Below are 17,735 nucleotides of genomic sequence, written 5' to 3'. Positions count from 1 at the left end.
AATTGGGGCAGTTTTACAGGATGGGACCACAGGAAGTGGTGGCACAGTGGACCAGCGGTTAGTTAGTCCTGTGCTTTTGCAGCAGGAAGGGTTTGGGCTCCAATCTCAGTTCTGGGACATTTTGTGGTGTTTGCTTTTTTTTTTTTTGGTCCCTTCATGGGTTTCTTCCTACCATACAAAAACAAGCAGGTTTGTCTTGACTCTAGGATGGGTGTCTGTCCTAACCAGCCTACAACCCCCAATAACCCTGAGGGCGAAATAATGAGGTAATGTAATATTGTGTGTTTATGGTTCTTGACCCATACACAACTCAGGACATCTGATCCTGTGGGGCTGACTCTGATCACTGAGTTAGAGTGAGTTTAGTCAAAAACACTTGAAATGATCATTTCCATCTTTACATTGTGACTTAAAGATAGTCTTGTAGATTTTTAGATTATTATTCCTGTTTTGAAAACCCCAGTGTGTTGGTTGTGTAGAGGTTAAAGGGGCGGGGATTGTATCTCCGCCTTTGGTCTCCTCACTAAGTGCCCTTAGAAGGAAAGCCTGTCAGACTGTAAACTCTGGAGCAGCACTCGTGTCTGGAGCGACAGTAAATCCATTATTTCACGGAATTCAGCCATGAAAATCATTTTTGTCTTCAAATGGGTGACGAACCGAGACGGCGGGTTTTTGACTAGGATGGTGTAGTTGGGGTTTATCCGTACATTAGTTATCGGTAAGTCTTATTTCATTGCCTCTGCATTCACTCTGCTGTCCAATGACAGCTTTATCCTCCCTACCAAAAGATGTGCACAGACTAATCCGCGTGTCCGTCATGAAGGGTAATCTGGCCGCTGCAGGCGCACTCCTCGGCGGATGACCGCGGCATGGAGATGTTGCGCCGCTCCTCTGTGTTTGCGGCTGAAGTGTTTGACCGCTCGCCCACCGACAAGGAGCTGGTGTCCCAGGCCAAAGCACTGTGCAGGGACTACATTCATTCCAGGCTGAACCGTGCCGGGGTAGGCTGGTCTAACCCTGAACACGGACTGGCTGCTTCAGGTGGGACGCTGGGAGAGATCTCGACGGTTCTGCTGTGGTTGGGTAAGTTTTTCAGACTCTTCCACTGAGTGTTGTTGTTGTTTTTTGTTTTTTCTTTTTAATAAACCAACACAGAGGGCACTCAGGTCACGTCCCCAAGTCCACAAAGTGCATTGGATTAATTAAAGGTTTGCCTTGCTTAGTTTACTTATATTTTAAGTAAAAAAAACATGAAAAACAAAACATTTCTCCAACCCTCCTGTAGGGACACTGTAGGATGTGCACATGTTTTTACTAGATAAAAAACGGATCAAGTTGCTTGGAGCACTGACATCAAATAAGGATCCTGTTTGTCTTCTGATTAAGTCATTCAGAGGTGTGTTGTGGGGACACCTTGTATTTTCCAATGAAAACATCACTGATTTTATGGAACGCAGCAAATGAGCGTGGTTTAATTCCAGAGTATTTTTTGTTCCTGGTTGTTTTCCTGCAATGAAACTGATGCAATGGCTCTTCCAGTGTACTTTACTTTTTACCACAATAAAGGAAGCTGTGTGTATCAAACATGTACATGTTTGGAAACCCTTCTGAGAAGACAATATAGTATTGCTAAAGACTTGGCAAGCTTCTGAGACCAATATCTAATTGGACTTTGCATATTTTAAGGTCCACAAAGTTCCAAAACTACAACTCGTAAATTAAAAGCACATTTGCTAAAAAAAACATTTTGGAAAGTACAAATTATTCACTGCGCAGGGCATGGATGTGGGTCTGCACCCATCCAAAGACAACCAAATATAGATGATGGTGACTTTAATACTCAAAAGTAATAGCTTGCCTGTCTATGCAATAAAAACTGTGTGTAAAACAACAGTTACTCTAAATGCCAGACTATTTTTTTGGCTGGGAAGCAACACAGACACAGAGCCAAGCTTACTTTCCCAAACACAGCTAACAGCCTTTCACCACATCTGTTACCAATCTCATCATAACTCAATACAATATTACCAAAACACAACTTTAAATTTCAGGCATAATACTTTCACTGAAGTGTCGCAACTGTGGCTAAAAATTATGGATTATGTTCTATTCTAGACTAATAACTGTCACACAAGTGAAAGAGAGTGAAGAGAAATGTCTGTCATTCAGGAATATTTATGTACGTTCGCTCACATTGGTACTAGCCACCATTAGTTAGTGGTTTTAACAGAAAAAGTGAATTTGTAGTAACAAAACCTGTAAACGTAAGCAACTGCAAAAAAGAGAACTGAAAATAAGAGCCACTTTAAACACTCAGCAGAAACTTAAAGAAATAAAACTTTTATTCCCCCATCTGATTAATTGATTTTCTCCTGGCCAGGTAACGAGCTGGAATACCTACGCCCCAATGTTTACCGTAACGTAGCACGACAGCTTAACATCACAGTGGCGTCGGAGAGCGTGGTGTCTGACGCCTTTCTGGCTGTGGCTGCAGACATTTTCTCCACAGGTAGGTCCATTTCAAAATCCTGTGCTAAAAGACACCAAGCCATTGATGCAGGCCTGCATCTTGAGAACTAACTTCAGTGCTTTGTTATCACTTTTATGCCTGACCCACACAAAAAGGGAGATGTTTGTGCTGTTAGCGAAGGTCTTCAAGTAGTTCTAATTACAAAAGAGGATCTTCACAACCTGAACTTGCCTGTGCAGTAAAGATATTGAAGGTCCAAATATGTATTCATATTTATTTTACCACCATTAAAAAAAAAAACAAATTTCAATCAGCATTTTTTGTAAACACATTTTTTTGTAAACTCCTAGAGACAGTTTGTAGCTGTAATTATCCCCTCCAGGAAAGGGAACCTCGGGAAAATTCAGCCCATATTAGGTTAACATGTTGCTAGAGCGAGTGATTGTTACAGACAGTTTGAACCTCACCCTTGGAATTAAGTCTTGCATCTGAAGTGACTTATTCCCCAGGGAATGTAACAGAAAAATTCACTGCGAAGGTAATTAAGAGTCAACTGAAAACTGAAGAAAATCAGCTTAGTTGTGTTTTTAGTTTGTGTGGAGTTATTTAAACATAAAAATCTACATAAATCTACTTGAATACAGAGTTTTTATGTTATGATCATGACTACAGAATTTATGAATGGATTTACATACAATAGGAGAAAACAAATTGTTAGACTTAAGTTTCATGTAAGAGGTTTAAAAAGCCTGATGGCTCCATGAATTTGAAGATGTGGTTAAAGCTGTCAGGAAAGACCTGTCACTGTGCGAAGAGGAAGTCATGGAAAGCAGGAGATAATGACCACAAACTTGGCTACTGTACATGAGCTCAGTCACAATTATAAAGCTATTTTCTGCAATGCACTGATAAACTACAGCTAAAATATTTTCTGACATGACATTATATATATTTCTATTAACAATAGCTCAAATGGCTTCATGCAAGTTAAAAGGTACCGCTTGTTTTTTTTTCTGGCTCTCAGATCCCCTCAGCTCTACAGAGCATTTTTCATCTTTTAGGTTAGAATTTTGGAGTTACACTAAATAAACCTGCTGTAGTCTATGTGCAACAAGATGGTGAAAGACAAAGTAGAAGGTAAACAGATCAAGTACATTCTTTAATGCTGGTAAGACAGTTTCTCTTACTTTTCACCAAGCTTTACAGAAGAACAAACTAGGGCTGTACATTATGCCAAAAGGAAGAATGACAATAATGATGAATAAATAATATTGTGATCACGTTGGCAAATCATGCTGATTGCATTTCTCTTTTAATCGGACAGGCAACTTTTACATTTTATTAGCAAAAAAAAAAATCTGGAAAATGCTAATGCTAATTCTAAAAGCTGAGGCAAAGATGAACTGAAACCAGGAGGACCTATAAATGTGTGTTTCAAGGCTCTGTGGCTATGAGAGCAGCTTTGTCAAGTTTGAGAAAATACCCCATGTGATGTCATCTCAGTTATCTCAGCTTGGGTTTGGAGGCTTTTTTGGGGGGGAGGACTGGGAGTGTGTAGTTTGGCAAGGAGTTTGCAACCAAAGATATGTCAGAGTTACATTTTGGGAAATGTGCAATATCCAGCATTTTTAAAGCCTGACCCACACTGGAAAAATAAAAGTTAGACTGTCTCTGCTACAGCTGCATCAGTTTCAACAATTCTTTTTTTAGTTTGTCCCTTACAAGCCTCCCTAAGGAGAGGAAGGATTTTAATTTAGTCTCCCATTAGAACTCCGTAAAATTAGAAATTTATAAAGAAGACAACAAAGTAAGCACTTGTTTGTAGATAAGATTTGTTTTTTCATGGCAACATCTGCACAATCACCCTACTGATGATTCTCTGTGCACAATGACCTGCCTGGGGAAATGCATTAATTCCAAATGATTTACTTGGTGTGGACATTTTACACCCTCTTTCATGCAGCATAGATATCAAATCAAATCAAATGTATTCATATTGCACCAAATCATAACAAAGTTGCATCGAGGCACTTTACACATAGAGCAGGTCTAGACCAAACTCTTAAGACTCTTTCTGAGTTGTTAAAGAGACCCAACAAATCCCTCCAAGAGCAAGCACTTGGTGACAGCAGTGGGGAATATATATAACCACTGACTAAAGGTTTTATTTTGTGATTAGCACTGTTAGCTGTAAGGATTTCCTTTCATTTATTTTAGTTTGGTTTGAAAGGTAAACCTTATCAAAATTTCTTCATAACTTACAAAATGTTAAATTGCAGTTTTAAGCTGTATTTTTTATCATTAAGGGAAACTTGAAAGCTGTGTGTGAGGTTCCTGGCAACAGTTACAGAAGATAGATGGAGTTGAGGCTCCCGCTGTATGTGCAGGACGTACAGTATAAACCCTACAGAAACAGTCTGTAGCTTTGACTGTGAATGGTGTGGGAGCATTGCACTCAACATCAATTCAACTTGTCCGTATTTATAAAAGGTGAAATCATAACTTGCATTATCTCAAAGCACTTTGAACTAAGAACCAAGCTGAAAAAAATGAGCTGCTCACTAATCTGTGTACTGTCTGACTGCTGCACGGAGCCCTGTGTTTGGGTTTTCATCTTTGTGGGACAGCCAGGCATGCAGGCCTCATGCCTGGCTGCTGCTGAGGTTTTATAATTTGCTATTCCATCTCTGAAAAGAGCTGCTTCCGCTGACATTTGCTGGCCTAAAACTTACTTAAGCTACTCCACATTTTTACCAAGTTTGTTCATGCCTCCGATAGCAGAATGTAAATGATTATGGATACAGTAATGGTAAAGGTGTAATGTCTCTTGTTCTAACAGCTTTTTCACTTGCGTCATTTTCAGGTGTAACGTGGGGAAAGGTGGTGTCTCTATATGCCGTGGCAGGGGCCTTGGCAGTGGACTGCGTACGCCACGGTCATCCAGCCATGGTCCATACCATTGTCGACTGCATGGGGGAATTTGTTAGTAAGAGTTTGACCTCCTGGTTGAAAAAAAGAGGGGGTTGGGTAAGGAATTTTGTTTTTTTTCACCTGATTACTTTTTGGGGGGCTCCTTAAATGTATGTAAAATAGTTTTCCAAGTTTAAAAAAATCACCCCACATAAACTGGAGCCACTGCATCAGATAAAAGAAAGTGTTGGTGCCTTCTGTAGATTCCTGTTTACGGGTAAGATCTGGAAACGCCTGTCTGATAAAGTCTTTACAAACAAAATGAAATTCAGGCCCTAAGAAGTAACAAGGCCTGTCAATGTAGCTCTCTCTGTGCTCTGCTCTGTTGGGACAAACACAACGACTGAGCAACTGAACGCTCATGTACTGAGAAACATGGCACTCAAGTCAGCTGCGTTTTCAAAATAATTGGAGTGTGACAATATGAACAGCGAGGCATTGTATAACTGACCTCATGGGCACAAATGAAGGACCTGTTCTATTCCACAGCTGCTGTCTAAAATAAAACTGTGATATTTCCACTCAAATATGTAGGACAACTCTAATATTTTGTGATTTTGTGTAAAAAAAACCATGTGGCTCTAAGATATAGTGTCTGTTTTATTTCATTTTTTATTTAATGTTCAAGTCAAAGCCTGTAAGTAGATTGTTGTAGTAAGCTTTGCTTAGATTACAGGCTGTGAAATAACTTATTGTCGGACTGTTGTACACGTTGTTGTACACGTTGTCATTGTATATTCTCAGAGTGCTGACTGATCGGCGCTCTGCATGTGTCGGATCTATACCACAGTGAAACACACTGAGTATAGCATTTGCTTGAGAGATGATATTCTTTCCAATCAAAATCCTATTTCCTAATTCATTTTGTGATCTCTCTTTGTTATTACAGATGGATGTCACAAAATGTGTGGTGAACACTGATCCCAATTTCCACTCTCATTGGCTGATGACTGCGGTCTTTGCCTTTGGACACTATTTGAAGGCCATAGTTTTATACCTCCTCAGGGAGAAGTGAGGTACAAAGTGACACGCTGGATTTGGAGTAAACTGATTAGCACTGCACACCGCCAACAACACTCCATTGAAGCATCCACTGTTTTGGATTATGTTTACAATCATTTGCACTGAGCCTTCACTGATGAACACCAACCCGTTTGTAGACAAAGGACTTTTCCTGCTTTTTCTGGTTCCCTGTTGCTATTTATTATGAAAGTTTATACAGTATATTGGCACGCCTTTGATGTGAATGTATAAGATCACCCCGTTTCAATGTTGATAGTTTGTCATCCTGCCGAAAATAGCATAGCTGACCATTTTCTTGCCTGTTTGGCAGGGGTTTTACTGCCCTCAGTGGTTGGAAATGGTAACTGCTGTATCACTCATGAGGGTTTGGTCATAGTAAAATCTTCATTTCGACCTTGATGGCATATACAAGCTAACAAACTACTAAATGCTAGATAAATGTAAAGTACATCATATTTTCAGTCATCGCAGGGGCTGCAAATTATTGGTGAAGTGGGTCCATAAAGGGGGAAAGGTTAATGTAGGCATTTCTCTTTGTTAAAGGGAAAACAGTCTTTGCCAGATTCCAGATTTTGTTTGGCTTCAGCCTTACCTGCAACAATCCTGTCTCTGTTTCAGGGTTTTATTTTTCTCATCACAATAGCTAGTATCTAGCAAGACCTACAAGTCAGTTTTGAGTACACATTGTGACTGTTAATTGATTTTCCTATTAAAACAAGCTGAAAAAACCCCCCAGCAAATTCAGGTTAGCCTAATAAAAATTGAGGCCTCCTCGCCAGCCCCAAATGAGTCAGTTGAATTGAGCTTATGCCAATGATAAAATCTATTTCAGACAAAGTACGCTTTGTCTCTACGTTCCTTTACATCGTGAGGCAGCATGATATATGACTGTACAGTGACAGTAGAAATCAAAAGTTGTACATTTTAAGTTAGAGCACTTTGAAAACATTTTATTTTATAAGTAAAATTTATTCTATGAATAATTTCACTTTTGAATAGCACATAAGACTAGGCGACCTAGAAAATATGCAAACTTGTTGTCAGGTGCAACTGTCAATACTAACACTAATAAATTGTTCGTACAACCATCCCATGGCTCTGCAATTTAAATGCATAACTGTAAATGGTGTCAAAGGAAAAACTAACACACAGCAGCTTCTTAATGTATTTGACCACGATGTGCCACTAAAATACTTTCGGTACTCGCCTGCATTGATTCCATGAGTCAAAATCTCTTGACTGAGAGGGCTCAAGCATGATTCAGGATTCATTATTTTCATTTTCATCGTTTCGTTCAGTGATCCATTGTACAGTATAGATGGGGTTATGTCCTCCCATAGCGTATGAATTTGTTCCAACTGAAAGGCAAATGCAAACATCCATCCCATAGCTACAGAGCTAACTTTCATGCTAATGTCAGATAGCTCTTCTCAACAGTAATAACAGCATCTCCTCATTATGAGCCGTGAACGAATCAGTCATTCCTTCAGAGAATATGCGACAGAAAGACCCGTTCGTGAACGAATCTGAGCCTATGGCACGCATGCGCGGAGCAGGGAACAAAACCCGAATCGTCCACTGAGATGACAAGTTACTCCAGAGTCGCACAAAACATTCAAACTACATCACTAATGGCCGCTTAACAAGAGTAGGCTTTTCAGTGGGTTAGGTCAGGTGTGCTGAGTGGGGAGAACTGGTTGGTGGTGACCCGGGCTGCTGCCTACAGCCACCCTGACTGGATCCCGGCCGCTTGGGGAGAGGAAACTCTCCAGGCTGCCCGAGAAGCTGCTTTAGATCGGCCTGCACCGGCTACGGGGGGCAGCTAGCTACACTAGCATAAACTGGGCTAACTAAGATGTGGAGCTGCGACTCCAACTCACTAATTCTCGCCTCCATCCCGCATCTATGAGGCGGTAGATGGATTATGATAGGAAATGGATCTGTGTGTCAGACCGCCCCCCTGAGACTAGGGACGAGACTAGACTAGACCAGAGACCAGACCCCCCACAGGCCGGATCATGCAGTGCAGCTGGACAAAAACATCTGCATTTATGTTAAGATATCTTTCCACCCTCATTTTTCAACACAGTGCTTGAGTTTAAATGCCAGCAAATAAATCTCCCTGACAGTTTATTTGTGAATTTTTGACCCTCTAAAACTTGGTTGTTAAAAACTAGAGCTGTTTGAAAGTACAGTGCGTGTTATCATACGGCCAGATATTATCATGCTGCAGTTTTTAATGGGCTCATTTTAGTTTTGGTCCACCTGTTTTTTTTATTCTGTGAAATTGAAACTGTTAAGTTTAAAATATGAGTAATAAGCACCAATCTTTTTGGAATGAGTTTATAGCTACATATTCTTCACAGATTATACTCTCCAAGTAAAACTCTCCTTAAAAATTGTTTAATGAGAAGAAAACGTTCATACAAACTCATGTTGCTTCTCAAATCTAAAATCTGTAACTTGAATGCCACATGATTTATTTCAACGGTGTCGATACGTCAGCAACCACTGATTGGTTGCGGGAAATAGCTCCTCCCCCTATGTCTTATTGGTTAATGTGATGGCTGCCCCGCCCCCGTCGGAATTCCTCAGTAGAACTGTGTTCCCATTGGTCCAGCGGGACGGAGTGCAGAGAACAACAAACAAGATAGGGTGAAGACCGTCGGGATGGATGCAGGTAAACGAGATTTTGTCGCAAAATACCATTATTTCTGCCCCATAGCAACTTTGTTTAGCTGTGAAATACCCACAGCATCAACAAATCTACATGTTTTGGAACAAATTAACTGCTCTGTCAAGACAGGACTGCCGCTTCCAGTCCAACACAGACCCTTGTAGCTTTGTAGCCTCGGTGACGTTAGCCTGCTAAAGTGATGACTAAAGCTAACTGCTAGCTAACGTTAGCCTGGCGTTATTGGTGAATGTACTGGTTTGCTCCCTGTGACAGCTGATTGTACAGCCGTCTTAACTTCCTATACGGTGTCCGGCTGAAATCTGTGTTCGCGACGTGTTTCGACTGGCGATGTTTCGCTCATAATAAACGCACTCCTGCCCTTGATTTGTCTGTTGATGCTAGCTGTGCGTTACGCCCAGGCTGAGCATCCCAGCCGATGCACTGTCACCATCAGCGGCCGCACTGGGAGCGCTGGCAGCTCTGGCGGCGGCGCTTTGGCACGCAGAGAAAAGGGAACAGGCTCCCTCTTGCACTTGTTTCTTTTTCGACGCAAAATGCAGCCTTGAGTTGTTGAACGTCAGCTATAAACCTGCCAATCACAGCTTCCTGTGTTTGAGCCAAGTAACTGACACGTAGTGAGTCGGATCGGCAACCTTTCCCGTCCGGTGGTTGTGCAGGTCATATTATGGTCTTCTTGTGTTGGCATGAACTGTAAAGTCATTAGAAAAGAAACAAAAAATAAATAAATAAATCACGGGTACTTAACAGTTGGAGCTGAAAAATTGGAAATATATTCACATATCTCAACTTCCCGGATGGAAACACACACACACACACACACACACACACACACACACACACACACACACACACACACATACACACACATACACACACACAAAGCCTGGTTCCAGCTCTAGACAACTCAGTGTTTGTCTAAATAAGAAGCTCCTCAATCTGGAGGAATAACACTGGTCCTCGTGTACAGCCAGTTGTAGGGATGAAGTACAACAAGAAAAGAGTCACTAAGTTTAGTCTTGGACAGTGTAATATCACCATAATCACTTCACACATTAATGAGCTCCCCTTCTCTATACAAAAAATGACAGACACAAAGAAACCCAAAAAAAAAAAAAAAAAAAACTAAGTAAATTACCAAATGAAAACAATGCAAAACAAAAACTATAATATTAAAAGTGACATTAACTAGGGGATTTTGGTATCAAACTGTCTTAAAACTACACACATACTTGATTTAATATTTTTATTATCAATTTATTGCACATTTTTTTATAATGTCAATGTGTATGTTTTTGTTTGTTTGTTTATTATTCATTTACTTGTGCATCCTTTGTTAATAAATGGGAACGCCGCTGATCTTGGAGTCTGAAAAAGTTGTCTTACTGATCCCTTGTTGATATCAGGTTACCTGTAGCTTCAAGACCACAACTTTATCACAGAAAGTCTGAATTACTAAATGTCTTTGTGAAGTTCAAAATGATGTGCATGTTGTTGTTTTTTTGTTTGTTTCTGGTCAAGGGATTGAAAGTCAGGATATTTTGGCTTGCAACCAAATTCAAGGAGTACCCCTTCTTGAGCTTTTCATATGTTTGTGTAGCTTGTTTGTGTGTTTATCTCCCAATAAGATACATTTGGCCGGAATATGTAATATGACACTTTATTTTACCTCACAGGAAGATGCCTCCTTCAGTTGCTCCTTTGCAAATAAATAAAGAAGCATGTTAATCTAAAGATGCAGAGGTTTAAAGTGCTTCTCAAGCAACTAATGGATGCTCCATCATTACTCCCTGACAGATAAAGTTCACTCATTTCAACTGCAACAAGCTGATAGTGATCAGCATGGTGGCAGTGAACACTTTGGTTATAGAAATTTTCCAAAGGTTTGCCATTGATTTCTTTCCTCCTCTTTAGCTACCTTGACATATGACACACTTCGCTTTGGAGAGTTTGAAGATTTTCCTGAGACCTCAGAGCCTGTGTGGATCTTAGGAAAAGAATACAATGCACTCAAAGGTAGGAAAATACATGTATGAATGAAGCAACTATACACTTTACTCTTTGGATGTGTCAAATGTTGGTGATTTATGCTCCTTTTGTAGAGAAAGATGATATTTTATCAGATGTCACCTCACGACTGTGGTTCACATACAGAAAAAACTTCCCACCAATTGGTAAGCGAAGGCAACAAGTGATTGATTTAGTTCCACTCCTCATCTTATTTCTTCAAACATTGCAACTATATCTGGATTTTCATTTCAAACTGCAAAAGGGATTCCATGGGTGATTCTTAAATATTTTGCAGGTGGGACAGGGCCAACATCTGATACAGGATGGGGATGTATGTTACGGTGTGGACAGATGATCCTAGGTGAGGCCTTGGTGTGTAGACATTTAGGAAGAGGTAAGACAACTTTTATAAATACAAAGAAAAAGCTATAGACACTATGATTTATGAATAGATGTGTAAATGACATTTGTCGCTGTGTGACACTAACAGCTCTTCTCCAGTGAGTAGACAATGGCAAAACAGAGCTTGTTTGACACAGGCTTAATAACTGGCCCTTTGTTCGCAGACTGGAGATGGGCCAAAGACCATAAACAAAGAGAAGAGTACATCAGTATTCTCAACGCCTTCATTGACAAAAAAGACAGCTATTATTCCATCCATCAAATTGGTAAGTACCAATAGTCTAACACCTCCAGTTATATCAAGAGCTCTCAAGCACTCCTTTTGCAAGACTTTGCATAAAGTTGTGTGTGTGTGTGTTTGCTTCTAAATGTTGCAGCTCAAATGGGAGTTGGTGAGGGAAAGCCTATAGGCCAGTGGTATGGACCCAACACAGTTGCCCAGGTTCTTAAGTAAGTACTATAAAGAGTATCAAATAGCATGTTCTAGCCTGTCCAACTATTCACTTTCCAGGGAAATAAAACTGATGAATACAGCAATCAAATTACATTGAGAAAGGTAGAGCCCACGTCTTATTTGGATTTTGCTTTAGAAATAAAATTACACTAAGTAATAGTACTTCAGCATGTCTCATGTACCGCAATATTATGTGCATCCCTGAGGTCTACTAAATTTTTTATCACCTTCCTTGCAACATTTTTGTGCTCAAGCACAACATAAAAATCAGGACCGTCTCAAAAAACATTACTTATTAACACTAATCATAGTCAAAGACTCCACAACAGGATAAATTTCATCATAATTATGAATATTCTTTAAATAACATCTTTTCTTAGTCCACTAATTACTTCAGCACTGATTGATATAGCTTGGATACATTTTATATTTTAATTAGAGTATGGCAATTTTTGTTGTAACTATGAAACAGGAGAGACATATATAAATGTGCTGAAAAGCAACCCGTTTTCTCAAAAAAATTGTTTCCACAAACTAATAAATGTCATGTAAAATTCTGATTGGGAAAATGCATCATGGGAAAATGAGTTATTTGTATTGCATCATATTTTACTGTCTTGCCTTGTCAAACTGTTAAACCAAAGATAAGATTCTTGACTCTGATGAGGTTTGAAAACAAACAAGAACAATCTGATTGTTGTGCCCCTCTCCTAGGAAGTTGGCAGTGTTTGACACATGGAGCAGATTAGTTGTACACGTGGCAATGGACAACACTGTGGTCATCGAGGAGATCAGTGAGTACACTTGTGTTGCAACTGAGCTTCTCTCCTTATCACACATTAGGAAAAGCAGGTCAAATATTACTAAAGTGCTTGCATACCATGTTTTGTCAATGTCAGTTTTTTACTCCAAAAGTCGCCTGGCTCATCTTCTGAATCTACTGAATGTAATAAACCTTAATGTTTAACAGATACATAGTTATAAATATCTCCAGAGGGAGGTTATATTTTCATCTGTGTCTTTGTTGGTTAGTTGGTTTGTTTGTTAGGATAAGATTAAAAAGTACTGAAGTAACTAGCTAAAATCAAAGGGGCGAGGGGATAAAATTCACACCAACTAATGAGACTGGCCATAAATTTCAAAGGGCTCTTCCCTTACCCATGCACCACACTGCATTATTCACATGAGCCAACAAACCAGCTAAGATATGATCATGAACATGCATGCATTTGTTGTGTTTAGCTATGACTTTGCACACTTTGCTGCTGAACCTGATAATCTGGGACAAAGACAAGTAGAATTGTTTGGAATGCACTTCATAAACAGTGGCATTCTAAGGTTTCCGTTATTTTGTGTTTATTTCATACTGCAGAGCGTCTCTGTATGCCCTGGCTGGATGTTGCAGGAGAAGCAGAGGTAGTGGGGGAGCTCAATGGCTGCCTTGAGGGCGCATGTGCTCTGGCTGAGGAAGAGACGGCTCTCTGGAAACCTTTGGTACTGCTCATCCCCCTCAGGCTGGGCCTGAGTGATATAAATGAAGCCTACATTGAAACCCTCAAGGTGAGCCATTTCAGAGTGTTAATAGTATATATGTTGAAATACGCTATTACTAACTTAAAAGGTTGCCATTGTAGATTGAAACTTTCAATAAGAAAAAGTTTAAATTTATGTGTGCAACAACAATTTACATTATCAGTTCAAATTAGTCTTTACACATAACTTCACTACAGCAACATAAATGAATGAACATAAGGGCTCCCACTGAAGACCCAACGCTATGTACTGGCTCATAGGGGCTGAGAAGTTCCGATAACTTGAATCAGGAACTGATCAATCAGTAAAATCTTTCTTTTATAATAAATTGTGACATGAACAGGAAGGAAAGCAAGGAATGGAGTTTTGTGTGAGTTTTGTGTGAAAACAAAAGCAAAAAAAAAAAGTTGTATTGAAGTTTGCCCTGCCTCCATTGTCAGTCAGCAAAAGTGATTCCATGTGAGTATCAGTCATGCAGTAACTCATTCAGTTCATCATTTTTATAAAATAATGTATCCGCCTTGTTTGCAGTTTGTTTGATTCTAAGGAGCCAAAGATCATTTATGCAAGTTAAACCAAGACTTAAAATATAATTAGTAAAAATGGATAAAGCCTAAAAAGTGCTTTTTAAATGAAAACTAAGGCAAATTCAGAAATTCAGGACAGCTGGGGTGACATAAACCCTCTTGTCTCTTTTTACAGCAATGCTTCATGCTGCCTCAGTCCCTGGGTGTTATTGGGGGAAAACCCAACAGTGCCCATTACTTCATTGGTTATGTCGGTATGTCTGGTCTGTTTGTGAAGTAAACCCTCGAACGATCCACCCAAGTAAACTCATGCTCACCATATTAATGTTACTTGGATGAGTCTAATCGGCATCTAAATATCTTTTTTGTTTTTCTCTTCAGGAGAGGAACTAATCTATTTAGACCCACACACCACACAGCCTGCAGTGGAGCCCTGTGAAGATGGCCAGGTCCCTGATGAGACATACCACTGTCAGCACCCACCCTGTCGTATGCACATATGTGAATTGGACCCATCTATTGCAGCGGTAGGAATAACAGGAGAGATTTTATAACAGAGAGCTCTTGTATCTCAAGCTAGAGCCCATTGGTGGTCATGATTGTAATGTGGCAGAAAAGCTTTAGTCAGATGTTCCATATCTGATTGTTTATCTGGTGTCTGCCAGGGTTTCTTCTGCAAAACAGAGGACGAGTTTGATGACTGGTGTATGCGTATAAGACGGGTAAGTCTGTGGGAACACTGCTTGTTACTGCCTTCACTCATCTAACTAAAACATCACTCGCTTGTTAGATGAATTTATAAATGAGATGATGAAATGTTCTCCTCTAGCTGTCCTGCAAAAGAGGTGGTCTGCCCATGTTTGAACTAGTAGACAGTCAGCCCTCTCACATGGTCAGTGTGGATGCCCTTAACCTCACCCCTGGTAAATACACTGCCCCCCCAAACACATATGCTTAAAAATTTGGTTATTAAAAAGAAATTATCTTTTTAAACACCTTTTCCCTTGCAGATTTCTCAGATTCAGATCGGTTGGAACGGTTCTTTGATTCAGAAGATGAAGAGTTTGAGATCCTCTCCCTGTGAGGAACACATGAACAATGATTTACTGTTCTCGAGACTATGTGAGATTCTCATGTCTCTTCTCTGCATCAGAAGGGAAGCCCGAGGGGAGGAACATTTGGAGACCTTTTGAGCCAGTCCAGCTCCAATGGTGTAGTCATTGTGTCACACAGTGTTCTTCAACCTCTGATTGCTCTATATCCAACATTGAGACTGCCTGGTGGAAGCCGTAGCAGGAGCTCAGGATAAAATCTGTATGCACATTTTCACATACATGTTTCCATTTGAGTCTTAACACTTTAAATGTTTATTCTGAAGTGATATGGTGCCTTTCCCTGCCTCCCTAAGCAAAATTGCCATAACAGTTTTCTGTTGTATAGAACACAGTGGTTCATAATGCCCATGGATTGTGCAGTTTGTCACTAATAACTAAGTCTGTAACAGCCTGTAATGAAACCAAATTTAGTCAAATCAGCAGACAAGTTGTGTTAATTGTTCAAGCAAAATATTATTGCCAAGTCCGAACATATACATTAGTTAATTTGGGGATTATTTATTAACAATGCATCATAGAAAAGTTAAAAAACAGACATGTAAGGGGAATAAAAAGTAAAATACAGAGCTTACATTTTATAGTTTTACTCCTCCGTTCAACTTTAAATTTGCTGTTAACGTATGTAAGTTACAGCTTGACAACTGTTATTTAGCATAGTAAGTCCATTATATGGTCAAACGGCTATCACCCAGACTGATATGTAGTCATTTCCAAAGCTCTCCAAGTTCCTGGTTCTGCGCTGTGTTGATAGTATTAATACTAAGGTTGACGATATCATTGTGCACACCCTCAACACTCCGAGAGGCATCAATTACCTGGAAGATTCAGATCACAACATTTGTCAAACATTTTTCAAATAGTCTTATTTAAAATGACACCTGGGAAGAAATGGGCAGGGCTAACTCTTACCTTCCAATTGACTGAAGAATCTTGAATTAGTTGTTCAAATTTCTGCTGAACTTTTCTTTGGAAATTGCTGGTCTCGTATCTCTCTTCTCCAAACTGACCTCTGAGAGCAGCCTGAGCTGGGGAGAGCTGCAGATACATTACAAGGTCCGGGTTTGGAAGCCCAGTGTCTGAATTCTTGCACCAGTCTAGGGAGAAGCCCTGGAGTAGACAGGACGAGTTGTAGAACCAGCTGTGGTTATCATGAAGCTGATAAAACGCTGATATTCACAGGATTTGAACTGCATTGAAAACACTCACCGGCTTGGCACTGGTGAAAGCAACACCGGAGAAGGCATACCTGTCTACCACTAGGGTTATGCCTTGTTCCAGCTTCTTCTTCATTATAGGTCTGTGGGTAAGAACAATTTTATTGTGTTACATAAGTCCTCTGCTGTAACTCTAGGAGTCTCCCTCCACTTCCACACTGTGCTGCAGACAGATGCAGTTACATTTTACTCGATGCAATCCACAATGCCCCCACTTTCAGCAACTTGAAATGGCCCCTTTGACATGTTCTGTCTTCACTGTCATTTCGTGGCTTTGCTCCATTTTATCTGCGATCCACTCACTGAAGCCAGGAACGCTGTGCGTCAGTAATAACTGTCCGTGTGAAACAGAAGCAGAGCATGTCGTACAATGCGAGTGAAGGCCATTCATTAAAGTTTTGTTCAAGAAAAAACTTGCCTGTTTCTGTAGTCGATTTATTTGAATCGCTCGAGTCATCGTTTCAGCCCAAGCTGGTGAAAGTGTTTATTTTGGACATCAGAGCTCTATAGTTAAGAAAAATGTCAATATAGGCAACACTTATGAAAAGCTCATTGTTTGGTTTTGATGTTTTTATGCCATTTGACGACTAAGAAAAATACAGAATGACATTTTAAATAGAAGGCCATGTGTTTACATTTTGAGCTAACAGCAGTTACAATGCTTTTTGACCAGCAGATATATTATTTTAAACCACCCAACTGATAACTGTACTAAGTATGTCCATAGTTACAAATTGCAATGGAAGCAGGTCTTTACTAGGCGTCATCAGCAGCTCCGGTGTTATTGGTGAAGGATAAGCGTTTGTCACAGCTGACGTTTTGACTTGTTTTCGCGGGAAAAGCTCAGATGACGCAGGGCTAAAGGCGCCGCTTTAGGGGGTGATTATTAAATGTTAAAACAGGAGTGTGTCTGTATACATGCAGGGGTCTTACACAAGCTCCCAGCGGTTGGCAGAGAACAGCAGATGGATGGTGTGGTCCTCCAGCTCACTCTTCTTCTCCAGGTAGGCGCTGATCATCTGTCCGATCGTCGTCGTCCGGTCTGCACCGAGAAAGCACAGCAGGTTACAGCCGTGACACGGACACAGTGCTCAGCTAAGGCCCCAGGCTGCAGGCTTACCCGGGAATCTGAGCATTTCTGCCGGCCGACCGCTCTGCTGCAGCGCCGACACAAGCTTATTGCACTGCGTGGTTTTCCCGGCCTTGTCCACCCCCTCCAGGACAATCAGAGCTCCTCTTTTAGTCGCCATTTTTCCGGGAGCTTTGGTGGTTGGCTCCCCGTTGTACTCATAAATATAACCCGCCAGGCGCAGCTTTTGCTT

At 40.4% G+C, this 17,735-nt stretch overlaps 3 protein-coding genes across 7 annotated transcripts; 2 read left to right on the top strand and 1 right to left on the bottom strand.

The window, feature by feature from the left end:
• Window positions 1-551: 551 nt before the first annotated feature.
• Window positions 552-7,818, top strand: boka (BCL2 family apoptosis regulator BOK a). 2 transcript variants are annotated; one of them, XM_029500318.1, is made up of 5 exons: window positions 552-718; window positions 824-1,083; window positions 2,381-2,509; window positions 5,334-5,497; window positions 6,330-7,810. In XM_029500318.1, exons 2-5 carry the CDS (start codon window positions 870-872, stop codon window positions 6,453-6,455), a joined length of 633 nt encoding a protein of 210 aa, XP_029356178.1. In that variant the 5' UTR covers window positions 552-718; window positions 824-869; the 3' UTR covers window positions 6,456-7,810. The 2 variants fall into 2 exon arrangements, with proteins under 2 accessions (XP_029356178.1, XP_029356179.1); XM_029500319.1 differs by lacking the exon at window positions 552-718 and having other exon boundaries at window positions 829-1,083; window positions 5,310-5,497; window positions 6,330-7,818.
• Window positions 7,819-9,089: 1,271 nt separating this feature from the next.
• On the top strand, window positions 9,090-16,855 carry atg4b (autophagy related 4B, cysteine peptidase). The gene is made up of 14 exons (XM_029500406.1): window positions 9,090-9,143; window positions 11,073-11,174; window positions 11,261-11,332; window positions 11,464-11,562; window positions 11,735-11,836; window positions 11,948-12,020; window positions 12,739-12,818; window positions 13,397-13,584; window positions 14,260-14,338; window positions 14,466-14,611; window positions 14,750-14,806; window positions 14,914-15,007; window positions 15,095-15,164; window positions 15,238-16,855. Exons 1-14 carry the CDS (start codon window positions 9,134-9,136, stop codon window positions 15,275-15,277), a joined length of 1,212 nt encoding a protein of 403 aa, XP_029356266.1. The 5' UTR covers window positions 9,090-9,133; the 3' UTR covers window positions 15,278-16,855.
• On the bottom strand, window positions 15,450-17,730 carry dtymk (deoxythymidylate kinase (thymidylate kinase)). 4 transcript variants are annotated; one of them, XM_029500410.1, is made up of 5 exons: window positions 17,534-17,730; window positions 17,347-17,455; window positions 16,406-16,496; window positions 16,109-16,234; window positions 15,450-16,014 (listed from the first exon to the last, which is right to left on the bottom strand). In XM_029500410.1, the coding sequence occupies exons 1-5, from the start codon at window positions 17,661-17,663 to the stop codon at window positions 15,904-15,906; spliced, it is 567 nt and encodes a 188-aa protein (XP_029356270.1). In that variant the 5' UTR covers window positions 17,664-17,730; the 3' UTR covers window positions 15,450-15,903. The 4 variants fall into 4 exon arrangements, with proteins under 4 accessions (XP_029356270.1, XP_029356271.1, XP_029356269.1 ...); XM_029500408.1 differs by having other exon boundaries at window positions 15,461-16,014; window positions 16,109-16,306; XM_029500411.1 differs by lacking the exon at window positions 16,406-16,496 and having other exon boundaries at window positions 15,452-16,014; window positions 16,109-16,306; window positions 17,367-17,455.
• Between the last annotated feature and the right edge of the window lie 5 nt (window positions 17,731-17,735).

This window comes from Echeneis naucrates, chromosome 4, assembly GCF_900963305.1.
Source record: "Echeneis naucrates chromosome 4, fEcheNa1.1, whole genome shotgun sequence".
In the NCBI taxonomy this organism is placed as follows: Eukaryota; Metazoa; Chordata; class Actinopteri; order Carangiformes; family Echeneidae; genus Echeneis; species Echeneis naucrates.
Note: the sequence above shows the minus strand (reverse complement) of the source record. Positions and strands in the feature narration are given on the sequence as shown.

What these genes read in the sequence shown, in the direction of transcription:
- atg4b (XM_029500406.1), top strand. An exon ending in ACAGTTGCCCAGGTTCTTAA is followed by an intron (nt 12,021 to 12,738) that starts GTAAGTACTATA and finishes CCCCTCTCCTAG; the next exon opens with GAAGTTGGCAGTGTTTGACA. An exon ending in CCTACATTGAAACCCTCAAG is followed by an intron (nt 13,585 to 14,259) that starts GTGAGCCATTTC and finishes CTCTTTTTACAG; the next exon opens with CAATGCTTCATGCTGCCTCA.
- boka (XM_029500319.1), top strand. Translation starts at nt 870, where the DNA reads ATGGAGATGTTGCGCCGCTCCTCTGTGTTTGCGGCTGAAGTGTTTGAC. An exon ending in GACGGTTCTGCTGTGGTTGG is followed by an intron (nt 1,084 to 2,380) that starts GTAAGTTTTTCA and finishes TCTCCTGGCCAG; the next exon opens with GTAACGAGCTGGAATACCTA. An exon ending in TGCAGACATTTTCTCCACAG is followed by an intron (nt 2,510 to 5,309) that starts GTAGGTCCATTT and finishes TTGTTCTAACAG; the next exon opens with CTTTTTCACTTGCGTCATTT.
- dtymk (XM_029500408.1), bottom strand. Translation starts at nt 17,663, where the DNA reads ATGGCGACTAAAAGAGGAGCTCTGATTGTCCTGGAGGGGGTGGACAAG. An exon ending in GCCAACCGCTGGGAGCTTGT is followed by an intron (nt 16,497 to 17,346) that starts GTAAGACCCCTG and finishes TCTTACCCACAG; the next exon opens with ACCTATAATGAAGAAGAAGC. An exon ending in CTTTCACCAGTGCCAAGCCG is followed by an intron (nt 16,307 to 16,405) that starts GTGAGTGTTTTC and finishes TGTCTACTCCAG; the next exon opens with GGCTTCTCCCTAGACTGGTG.